The 12,578-nt window shown below is 45.5% G+C and overlaps 1 protein-coding gene across 2 annotated transcripts in view; it reads left to right on the forward strand.

Annotated features, from left to right (window-relative positions):
* Tmc3 (transmembrane channel like 3) overlaps positions 1 to 12,578 on the forward strand; it is a 40,506-nt gene that overhangs the window by 19,273 nt on the left and 8,655 nt on the right. For both annotated transcript variants that reach the window (XM_034514981.2, XM_034514973.2), the window contains exons 11-16: positions 1,147 to 1,256; positions 4,342 to 4,420; positions 5,661 to 5,909; positions 6,441 to 6,569; positions 7,294 to 7,361; positions 10,335 to 10,463. In XM_034514981.2, the coding sequence (XP_034370872.2) occupies positions 1,147 to 1,256; positions 4,342 to 4,420; positions 5,661 to 5,909; positions 6,441 to 6,569; positions 7,294 to 7,361; positions 10,335 to 10,463 (764 nt within the window). The remainder of the gene's footprint in view (positions 1 to 1,146; positions 1,257 to 4,341; positions 4,421 to 5,660; positions 5,910 to 6,440; positions 6,570 to 7,293; positions 7,362 to 10,334; positions 10,464 to 12,578) is intronic.

The raw sequence follows: 12,578 nt of genomic DNA on the forward strand, positions 1-12,578 counted from the left end.
AGGGACCAGGGTCTTCAGTTCTAACACTATTAAGTCCTAGTTAAAGAACTAGGAAGATCTTAATTTAAGAACCACTCCAGGTGCTCATGCTGATCTTTATGGTTCAGTTTTGCCATGCTCACATCTGTTCCTTTGCATCCATTCTTAGGCATGAGCTCCACCCACAGACCTGCATCAGTGACTATACTGACCCACTGTCTGTGCTTCAAATCCCTCTAGCTGCTTCCATCCAACACTTAGGTAGCTTTCAGAACCAGCCACATAGACTGCTTGTCTATTAAACAACCCACCCATAAATAAAAAATTACCAAATAGGAGATTAGGAAGAATTCCATAATTTCTAATAATTGTAACTGTTGTCCTGAATGTTTGACCCAATTTACCTGCCAATATTTGAAAGACAAAGATAGCTTCATGTTTCATATTACTCTGATAAAAAAAACAGCATCCATTTTAAAAAGCAGTTGGACGGGCATACATCTATCCTTGGTGTGTTCACTTGTGCTCAATTATTTTCTAGAATCTGAGATTATACCAGGTAGTCTTTCTCACATCTCCTTGTATTTTATACAAGTTATGTGGGTTACGTAAATTTGTACCTTTCTGCACATTTATAAAATGGCAGATTTTTAAACATCTGTTCAGAAATTATTTCTTAATTTAGCTCAGACATTTTATGTACCAGCTTAAACTTGCCTTTCTTTTCCCTTAAGTCCAGACAAACAAGAACCAGGCATGGTTCTCCAGATAATTAATCCCCTGTGTACAGAGGGATATTCAATTACCTCTCTGCCTTCCCCTTTCTGATCATAATAATAGCAATTATTTCCATCTTCCAACCAAGGTCAGGGAGGTATAAATACAATAAAATAGTGATTGGTAAATACAACAGAAATGCTACCAAGGCCCAGACAGCACATGTAAGTATCCTCATGACCATAAAAGAGAGTTCCAGAAAGGAACAAACCCATGATGGAATGGTGGTAGCCTAAAAAAGGAAATAACTCTAAGAGAGTTGGGGAGGTCTCCAAACAGGGGCTCAGTGTCCCTGTTAACTACCACTCACATTGGCAGGTGGCCAAATACAAAACCAAATGTGGCTAAGAGAGCAAAGATGAGGATGAGGAGCCTATGCTTTCTCCATAGGTAAGCGTGGTCGTCTCCCTTGTCACCATGCTAGCACCGTCTGCCTTTGACCTCATCGCTGCCTTGGAGATGTACCATCCACGGACGACACTGCGCTTCCAGTTAGCAAGGTAGAGCATCCTGGTGGGAAGAACCCCAAGATTCCTCACGCATCAGCCGCCCACAGAGGGACTGAATCACTGCAGAGCTAAAGCATGCTGCTGCTTCTCCACACTTAGCATAGAACTTCCCCTAGGGTTGTTGCTCAAGGAAAGCTGGGGGAAGTTGGAATTGAAAAAAGCAGAGTCAGAGTGTGTGGGGGGACAGAATAGTGCCGATAGCACAGCTGGAATTATAGGTAGTGCGGAAGAGGAAGCAGAGAAAGAAGAGGGTGAGGGGCAGGAAGGAAGAGGGAGAAGCCAGCAGGAAAAACAGACACAAATGAGCAGCAAGATGATGGCATACATGTGTTTTCCTCATGACTGAATTCCCTCTGTGGTTTGACTGAGTGGTGACATAGACCCTCACCGTTTGCCAGACATGAGGGAGACAGCTAGTGTTGTGCTGGTAAAGCTGGATGACAGTAGGGGTGGGCTGTACCAAGTCAGCCAACAGTTGCCACAGCAGATGTCATAAACAGATGTGGCCTGAGAAGACTGTGTCCAAGAAAACATACAAGACTACCTTCTCGAAAGTTAGAGCCACATTCATGTCTAGCAAGGGCTTTGTGGAAATCTTTCTGAAAAGCTGCTTCTCTTCCCTGAGGGTCTGTCTACTCTACTTCAACTCATGTGTGGTAAGTGGGGAGCATGGTCTAGGAGGTATGAGAGGCCTGATCAGTCACTCCCTACCCTGTCTGCTCTGGCTTCTCTCAGTCATCTCCTGTGACACCTCATGACACTCTCTAAACCTCAGACCACTGTGAGAAGGATTGCTTCCACTCTGGAGCCAGTAAATATCTTCTGAAAAAGACATGGCAGTCAATCTTTTAGATCCTGCCATCTATGCATACATTTCTGTCCTAACTCCAAGCTCTAAGGGAAAAACGTTAAAATAGCCACAGCTGACAGGCCAAATAGAGGGCTGTCTCCCAGAACTAAAATAGGTAAGGGTATTGTTTGCCTTGAAATAGTCAGGGAACTCCAGTTCCCTGACTCCTAAAATTCTATAGCTGTAAAGACAGAAAACCATCACGAGAAATATCAGGGAGTTGACTGAAAATCCACAGCATGGGATAGACTGGGGCAAGGCTTGGGGGCCCCCTCACACTGCTGCATTCTGTTCCACTCTGCACCAATCCTGCCTGGATGAGAAGTACCTTCCTCAGATCCTTCCTTGCCCACAGGCACTGGGGAGAATCGATTCCATTATTGCATTTGGTGTAACGGCAATCCTATTACACAGATTGGTCTCGTTTTTCATACTCAAAACTATAGAAACAGAGCCACAGAGAGACATAACCCCAGACAAATGAGGCATAATTTTGGTAATGAGAGCAAGACATATTATTTCAGTTCCATTAACTCACCAGCAGACCATGATACCTTTCATCCAAGATGCAGTGAGAGCCCAAGCAAAAGCCCAGGTCTGCCAAGAGCTAATTGAGCCCTTTATCCGTCAGCACTGACCACATACTATTGAAGGGGCTGTGACCCACATAGGCTAAGGCAGATGCTGAGATCATCCTGGGGTGACCCTTTCACAGCTTCAGAGGAAAAGCAAGTGGCAAGGGTGTCTACTTGAGAAGCTGCCTACACATGGAGTCACCTGCACCCCATGGAGATAAAAGAGGCCATCGTGGATGTGTGAGTTGTCATTTCCATGTGATAAGATGAGGTCACTGGAATGGCAAATGTGGCCACATTTGCACATCACTGACCCAATAACCCAGTAAAGGATCTGTAGAGGCTGCTTTCCTTCCTCTTTTTCCTCCTTCTCTTCCTCTCTCTTCCCTCCTCCTCCCCTTCCTCCTCTCCCCCCTTCCCCCTCTTCTTTCTTCTTCCTCCTCCTCCTCTTCCTCCTCCTCCTCCTCTTCCTCCTCCTCTTCCTCCTTCTCCTCCTCCTCCTCCTCCTCCTCCTCCTCCTCCTCCTCCTCCTCTTCTTCTTCTTCTTCTTCTTCTTCTTGATGTGGCCATTTATTTTTACATATAGGTACACTGTCACTATCTTCAGACACACCAGAAGAGGGCATTGTATCCCATTACAGATGGCTGTGAGCCACTATGTGGTTGCTAGGAATTAAACTCAGGACCACTGGAAGAACAGTCAGTATTGTTAACCACTGAACTCTCTCCAGCGCCCCCTCCCACCCCCCATTTTATTTCTTTAGGCAGGTTTCCCATAAGCCCCAAAGCTCCATTGTGGGCAATGCCAGGATGTGTTTCCTAAATATCCCACTATAGAAGAACAGAGTTTGTGTCTATAATGATTGGTACACACTGCAGCAAGCAGATTCCACTCTTTGGCGGTTAGTTACATGGTGTAACTGTTACACTGTGCCACTATGGAGCCCACCCTGTATTTCCATAGGTGGGTGTTGGGATCTCCAAGTGGCCTGCTGGTCCTTTCAGCCTCATGGTCTGAGCAACTTTTAGCACTCCACAGTTCTGTTCACTCATTACTTGAATAGAGAGTGTAACATAGATTTGCTGGGAACTGGGTGGAATGATGCTAGGTAACAAACTTACAGACCAGGAAGCATGGGCCAGGCAATATATTACCCTACAGAACCCATGTTCTTTCTGCTGCACTAGTGTTTCTAACAGGCTGGTCAAGGGATGGCTACCGTGGGATCACCGGGTGAGATGGAGATTCCCAAACCTCACCCAAACCTGCTGAGGCTAGATAATTCAAGTAGTCTATTTCGTTTTATTTTTTACACTATGTGTGTGTGTGTGTCTGTCTGTCTGTCTGTGTGATGCATGTGATCCATGTGGAGGTCAGAGGACAATCTGTGTAAGTCAGTTTTCTCTTTCCACTATGTGGCTCCTAAAGATCACAGTCAAAAGTTAGACATGACCAACAAATTCCTTTATCCTCTAAACCATCTCACCTGCCCTATAATCTGTGGCTTTTCAATGACAGCACAAAGGAAGCCTCATGCAGTGCCCACTGTCTTATTAGCATGTCCATGATGACCTAGAACTCCCTGGTAGCTCTAGACTGCTGGTCCTATGGATGGTGTTCTTGTTTCTCAAGACAGCTTGTGGTTTTCAGGGTTCTGGTACTGTATCTAGGAAATCTCTACAGCTTGATCATTGCTCTTCTGGACAAAGTGAACAGCATGAACATTGAGGTGAGTGTCCAGATGAGACCAGCATTTGCCATCACTACTTTATGGTACCTGTCATAGCTGCTTAGAGTGTATAGTACCTGCCATCACTGTTCAGACTGGATAGTCCTCCTCCAACAACTAACCAACTTGGACAGTCACCTGCTACCACTACCTAGCCTGGATGGTCACCCGACATCAAGGCCTAGATTGAACAACCCCTGACCTATCACTGCCCTGATTGGACAGTCTCTTGTAATTGTTCCCTACAAAGTGCCCCTATGTCAGTGTCTTCATCATCTTTGTCTTCTTTAGTGGTTGTATTTGTGTCTCGTATGTCCCAAACCATACCACCATGGTCGTTTTAGGGTGTGGAGAGAAATTTAAGCCCCAACAGTGCTATTATGACAGCTGGGCTGTTACCACCACATCTCTCTGGGCCATGCTACCTTATTTTAATTCCTCCATCAAGAAAAACTGCAACAGCACTTCAAATGAGACAAGAAGATGAGCCGGCCACAGGCTCATCCAGAATGGTTCTGAGTGCCCTCCTGCCTGAGCCCCACACTCACAGGGCAGCTTTAAATGTTCATCTCAACCTGTTCAGTCTTCAAGGACACCATGAGTGGGAGGGGATGAAAGGCACTAGGAGGAGCTTCCAGAGGGTAGTTTACTCAAAGAATACCATAAATAAAAGGATATATATGCCAAAGACACCATAGAGAGCTAGGGCTTTGAAGTCACATAGGCCTTGGCCCCGACCTGCGACTTATCTGCAGTTTGTCTAGGAAATTAGTTTACCACCCTCTGAAGTCCAGTCTCCTTGTGAACTTGACTTAAAATTCCCTTAAGGTTGAAAAGAGATGAAAATGCTACCTAAAACCATAAAATCATTGCTGATACTTGTAAGCAGACAGTGTGCATGGTGGGTTTTAGCTGGTATCTTATGAGTGTGGTCACCTCAGTCAAACAGTAAGGGGAAAGGAAGGAGAGAACAGAGGATCAAAGAGTGAGAAAAGATTGTGAATAGAGATGGAGAAAGACAGAGTGGAGAGGGAAAGGGAGAAGGAGACAGGTAGAAAGAGAGAATGATCCCTCCAAAGCAATACAGTGGCCCCCTTCATTCGTCCAACCTGGATTCTTAGACATAAATTATCTTCCTTCCTTCCTTCCTTCCTCTCTCCCTTCCTCCCTCCCTCCCTCCCTTCCTTCCTTCCTTCCTTCCTTCCTTCCTTCCTTTCTTCTCTCTTTTCCCTCTCAACAGGAAGCAGCTACTAAAAACATCACAAGCCACTGGGCAGATGCTCCCACCTTCTATGCCACCAGGACAGTGCTTGAAGACGGGCAGTGGCCCACACCTGGGTCAGGAGTGGAGCTCAGGAGAAACACCAGCACCTGGACCTTGGAAGAGACAAGTTTTCTGACTTCTATCACACCACACACAAAGGCTAACAAGACAGTGCCCTACATGCAGGGCCCACAGGGCCAGTGCTGGGAGACATACGTTGGCCAGGTGTTTCCCTCTGCCCTTTGAAAAATTTCAAAAATCACCCCACCCTGGGAACTCTCTGGGGCATCACTGTCCCTTTTTCATAGAAAAATATATGGAATCCGGGAAGGTTTTATTTTTCTATGCTCCAGGACTCAAAATTAATCCTAGTGATCAGAGCAAAGTTACTGTGGAGCAGTAACTAAGCAAGGTCCTTGTAAAAGGTCACCATCAACCACATAGGCACATCTGGTTAAAAGCTTGTGTTTCAGATCCTCAGACCTTAGGGTCTTCCCAAATTTTATGTAGTAGTGTCTGCCTCAGATCTTGCAATCAAATGAACAAATATTGTCCAAACACCTGTGATATGATAGAAACCCCTCCCTCTGCCACTGTGCTCTATAAAAATATGAAGGAAAAACATTAGAGGGCTCCTGGCTCTGGTTCCATGGAAGGAACAGAGACAGGGAAAACCAGGAAGAAAACTGTGGAGAAGACAGATGGGGAGGATTGAGGGTGCAGGGCATGGTGGCAGCAGAACCCAATGTATTGCAGGAGATGCTGAAGCTATCTGTCATCGACATGCTCTTCACTGTGGCCAGCATCCTCCTCATAGACTTCTTCCGAGGACTTTTTGTTCGCTACTTAAGTGACTATTGGTGTTGGGACCTTGAAAGCAAGTTTGTAAGTAAAATACTTCCCCTGGTATTTCACTTGGGGAAGGTTCTAGAAGTAAATCTATCTCTTCCTGTTGGCTTGTAGGAATCAGGCATGCGTCGTACAGCTTTTTCTGGGAATTCTACTTTTGCTCATCTCAGAGGGAAGCAGACCCAAGAATTGATTCCATTCAAGTCTAGCTTAGTGAACCTACAAGATTCTTGGAGTTACTTACAAAAGCTTGAGTGAAGGGTTACTTATAGACACAAGGGTGACTCAGGCAGCTACTTCACTAAAATGCCAACCCCAGCATGGGTGATGTCAGCAACGCTTGCTGCACAACTCTCAAGCAGCACCACTAAAGAGTCTTTCCTTTCCTTGTGAACTACTTGCATAGCCTAGGAGAGGCCCTTCTGGGCATTGGACATTTCCTGAGCCTCTAAGTCTTGACTTTCCTAAGTCTTCTGACCCTCCTTTCAGAAGGGAACGCTTCAGTTCAAGGAGATATCTACATACTCCCAGGGAGTGAGGCAGATGTACCACAAAGGGATTCATGAGAGAAAAGGAGAGGGCATGCGCCACTCAGCTCCTGCCCCAGGCTCTCATCACAACATTAGCTGGAGAGCCAGCGAGACAGTGATCTCTGAGTATCTGTAAAGAGCAAAGAAGTCCATACAAATGGCCAGAGTGCACTTCTGTGCAAAAAGGACTTCATGACTTCCTTCTTATTCCAAATGATTTTCTCTGGCAGCCTGAATATGGAGAATTCAAGATTGCCGAGAACGTGCTGCACCTTGTCTACAATCAAGGCATGATTTGGTAGGTGTCAATGCTGCTTCCAAGCTTTTCCAATGTCATCTGGGCTAAGGTTTCGATGGACTCAGATGGACCTATACACACAGCCATAAGCATCATCAGGATGGCCCTAGCCCTAATTCTAACCCTAACCCTAACCCTAACCCTAACCCTAACCCTAACCCTAACCCTAACCCTAACCCTAACCCTTACCCTAACCCTAACCGTTACCCTAACCCTAACCCTAATCCTAACCCTAACCCTAACCCTAACCCTTACCCTAACCCTAACCCTTACCCTAACCCTAACCCTAACCCTAACCCTAACCCTAACCCTAACGCTAACCCTTACCCTAACCCTAACCCTAACCCTTACCCTTACCCTTACCCTAACTCTAACCCTTACCCTAACCCTAACCCTAACCCTAACCCTTACCCTTACCCTAACTCTAACCCTAACCCTTACCCTAACCCTAACCCTAACCCTTACCCTAACCCTAACCCTAACCCTAACCCTAACCCTAACCCTAACTCTTACCCTAACCCTAACCCTTACCCTAACCCTAACCCTAACCCTAACCCTAACCCTTACCCTAACCCTAACCCTAACCCTAACGCTAACCCTTACCCTAACCCTAACCCTTACCCTAACCCTAACCCTAACCCTAACCCTAACCCTAACGCTAACCCTTACCCTAACCCTAACCCTAACCCTTACCCTTACCCTTACCCTAACTCTAACCCTAACCCTAACCCTAACCCTAACCCTAACCCTAACCCTAACCCTAACCCTAACCCTTACCCTTACCCTAACTCTAACCCTAACCCTTACCCTAACCCTAACCCTAACCCTTACCCTAACCCTAACTCTTACCCTAACCCTAACCCTAACGCTAACCCTAACCCTAACCCTAACCCTAACCCTAACCCTTACCCTTACCCTAACTCTAACCCTAACCCTTACCCTAACCCTAACCCTTACCCTAACCCTAACCCTAACCCTAACCCTAACGCTAACCCTTACCCTAACCCTAACCCTAACCCTTACCCTTACCCTTACCCTAACTCTAACCCTAACCTTTACCATAACCCTAACCCTTACCCTAACCCTAACCCTTACCCTTACCCTAACCCTAACCCTAACCCTAACCCTAACCCTTACCCTTACCCTTACCCTAACCCTAACCCTAACCCTTACCCTAACCCTAACCCTAACCCTAACCCTAACCCTAACCCTTACCCTAACCCTAACCCTAACCCTTACCCTAACCCTAACCCTAACCCTAACCCTAACCCTAAACCTTACCCTAACCCTAACCCTAACCCTTACCCTTACCCTTACCCTAACTCTAACCCTAACCCTTACCCTAACCCTAACCCTAACCCTAACCCTAACCCTAACCCTAACCCTAACCCTTACCCTAACCCTAACCCTAACCCTAACCCTAACCCTTACCCTTACCCTTACCCTAACTCTAACCCTAACTCTAATAGGGTGACTAATTCTTCAGTGAGGTGACTTTAGCAGTGACTTCCTGAGGATTTTACAGAAAAGAATGACAGAGGAAGTGGCTCCTTTTGAAACCACTTTTGGTCACAGCCCCTAAAGCATCTGCATAGGAAATAGTGGAATGCTTCAGCTGGGAAGGGGGTGAACAAGCAGAGGACTGCTTCTTGCCAAGGTGTCAGGAAGTCTGTGGTTACATTGGAGCACTCAGAGACTGGCCCATCTTGGGCATTTCCCATCATTCCTTTTATGTAGACTGTAGGCCCAAATGGAGGCCTATTCTGGACAACTGTCACATCCTGAGGGGTGACCAGGATCCCGGCAAGACTTTTTGACTGGGGTACCTCCAGGGAAGCAGAACCTGTTCTTAGGGGCACTAAGGCACTGGCAGGAGTCATCTTGCTATTCTTTTCTCAGGAGTGGGTAGGGACCTCCTGCTTTACCTATGGGACCGCAAATGGTGCTGTAGGTCCAAATACTGTCAGACAAAGAAAAAGAGGGAGCTTGGATATTCTATAGACTCAGAAAATACAACCTCCAACATCTGTCACAGACTGCATAGGGAGCCCAGTGGTATAAATCAAATGTTTGGAATCATATGTACTATTTATTTAATATGTGCTAGATCCCTGGAATGCTGAGCTAAATTTTTTACTGTAACTCTGTCAAGTCATTGCAGTCATTGTATGCAGTAGAAGATGATGAACACAGGCTCAGGAGGCATGTCTGTCATAAGAGAGCAAACTTTAAGACACCCATTAAACACTTCATTTTCCTACCATGAAATATGAATTCCACAGGAATAGGTTCAATTGCGTATCCAATACAAATTGATTTTAAGCTAAAGTGGATTTTGTTGTACCTTTGACACTTGTGCTGTGGCTGAGTGTCCTAGCTTGTCTGGGACAGCTGAGCACTCTCAGCTCATTAATTCTGCTCTTTGAAGTGTCCACATCTAGACATAGGGTCACTCTTTGGGAAATATGTGTTTGCGCAAATTGATTAGCTTCCCCGGGTTTGCCCTCCTGATTTACTTACTTGGTTATCAATCCTTCCTTTCACAATTTCAGATGATTAAGTGCAGTAATATGTGTAAGGGTTCGGAGAGCAACGGCCAACAAAAGTTGGGGATGTTTGACCTTTGTTGATTCAGTCTGAAACTCAGCAACTTATTAGCTTAGTTCTTGGCCCAGACATGCAAAATCTACAGTTTATTCCAGGACCTAGTTCTCCAGCATCTTCTTCTCCCCAGAGGAGGCCTTTCCTTTTCTCAAATGAGAAGAGAGATGAACACATCACCACCACCCACCTTCAGGGATTATCATCCCTCTGGAATGTGGAGACTGGGTCTTGTATCTTCAGAAGGCTTTTCAGTTCTTAAAGTACAGAGTGTACATGTAATGTCTCGTACCCTTGCTCCATCACGGGGCATCTGGTGTGCAGCCCTGAATGTGGACACACAGAGACTGACTTGACCTTCTTCCATTTCAGGATGGGGGCCTTCTTCTCTCCGTGTCTGCCAGCATTCAATGTTCTCAAGCTCATTGGGCTGATGTACCTGAGGAGCTGGGCAGTGCTGACCTGCAATGTACCACACCAGCAAGTGTTTCGAGCTTCCAGGTTGGTAGCAGTAGTCTCTGCCTTGAGCTGAGACCATGTATCCTCTGAGCATGCCTCCTCCAACAAGGGGCCTTCTAGCATGGTATCTATCAAAACCCTCCAGTTTCTCTGCTTGGTTCCCCCATGAAGGGCCTATGCCCTCACCCCTCCACCTTGGAATTGGTTGTCATCCCTTTGGAGCTCTTGACACATAATTTTTAAGTTTCTACTAATGTCTTATAATCATTTGGGAAAAAATGCATGTTAGTAATATCAGACTTAACCTTTCACAGACTCCACACAAGGGTACACCCAGCACCTACATAAAGGCAGAACACCCCACCCCACTCCTTCCTCACAGCCCCCCTTCTACAGACCCAGTTGGGCTTGCCTGGTTCTGTCACTTATGTAAAATGTGACACACAGAATGTGTCCTTTGTGTTCAGATTTCTTATTTTCTGTTCAACATTATGTTTCTGGCTTCATGTCACTGAGGAAATACACACAACTGGCCTGATTTCTTTATCTCTGTCATGGCTGTGCTCATTGTTAGGGATGACATCCTGGAACACTCTGCTAAATGTCTTTTGTCAGGAGTACACCACAAAGTGTAATGCTGAGTTTTCAGGCTGGTATGCATTAGTTCTCACAGTTGCTTAAAAGATTGAATTGTTCTATAATCCTGACAAAACTTATTCTTCCCTGTATTTGCCCACGTGGATTCAGAACGCAATTAGAATTGAATCTCACAATTAGACCCCAGTTACACTGCTTTGTCACGGCAATTATCTATGTGTCTGCCTGTCTCTATTAGTGGTTTTCAAACATTTTTAACATGGCCTGGATAGTAATCTATTTATATTTTATCTGATGACCACACATGCTTGTGTTTGGATATGTATGATTTTATATAGTTACATGTGATTATTTAATCTATACATATTCATAATACATATGTGAAGGTTTTTGTAAATATATAGTTTGGGGGGATAGAGTCAGGGAGGAACTTCACATACCTTCTCTGTTAATTCCATTTGAGCCACTGTAACAGAACACCTGAACCTGGGAAGTTTACAAAATACATGTTTTGGCTCGCTTGTCTGAAGCTAAAAGTCCAGATAAGCCTAGGCTTTGCTTCTAAGATGTTCCTAAATGCTGTGTCCTCTAGAGGAAAGAATAGGCCTTCCTGAGTGCTAGAAACACAAGGACCAAAAGAGCAAATGGAATGAGCTGAATTTATATATCTGTACTAATTCCACTTATGTGAGTGGAGTCCTCATGGACCAAACTACCTCTTAAATATCCCACAAAAGCAACCATGTGTCAGAGTGAAATGTGGAGGGTACAGACATTAGCACCTGCCTGCCAAAGTCCACACAGGACTTCTGGTTATGTATTTTTTTCGGCAGAAAAGGAGAAAGACGAGAAACTGATAGACAAGGTAATTGGGCATCGCTAGACCCATAGACTACACACAGGGCCTCACATGCTAAATTTGTCTGAACCACCACTGGGGAAGCCTGGGCAGCAAAGGCCCTGATACCACCCTGGGACCCAGGAATGAGGCACCAGGGCTTACCCCAATAGAACACTCACTCTGAGCAGTAAGGAGATGAGAAATAAACAAAACAAGAGCAAATGTGGTCCGTGTCAGATGGCTAAGGGTCCCAACCAATAGACCACCACCTCCTGGGACCTAAGAATCATGCTCAAGGCTGCCAGAGGAGAGAAAGGCATTAGGTCAGGACCCTGCTGTGTTCTAACGGAGTTCTGGGATTTCTATGAGTAGAGCTAACTGGGTAAAAGCCATGCATGCAGGGATAGCATCACTGCCTCCTCGGTTCACAACTTACAAGTGCCCAGCCAGTATTTGTAAAGTGAACTTGCTGGAATGGAAGCTTCTTTCTGAAAGCTGATTTCTAGGTTTCTAAGCTGTGCATGCCCCTCACACACATCACTGACGTGTGTGTGTGTGTGTGTGTGTTCTGTGTGTATGTGTGTGTGTTACTCTGTGTATATATGCAAGTGCATGTGCATAGATGTGTACATATGTATGGAGGCCAGAAGTTGATATTAGGCATCTTTCTCAATTACTCTCATCTTACGCTTTACCAACCTGGCCAGGCTGACTGGCCA

Source organism: Arvicanthis niloticus, chromosome 1 (genome assembly GCF_011762505.2).
Source record: "Arvicanthis niloticus isolate mArvNil1 chromosome 1, mArvNil1.pat.X, whole genome shotgun sequence".
NCBI lineage: Eukaryota > Metazoa > Chordata > Mammalia > Rodentia > Muridae > Arvicanthis > Arvicanthis niloticus.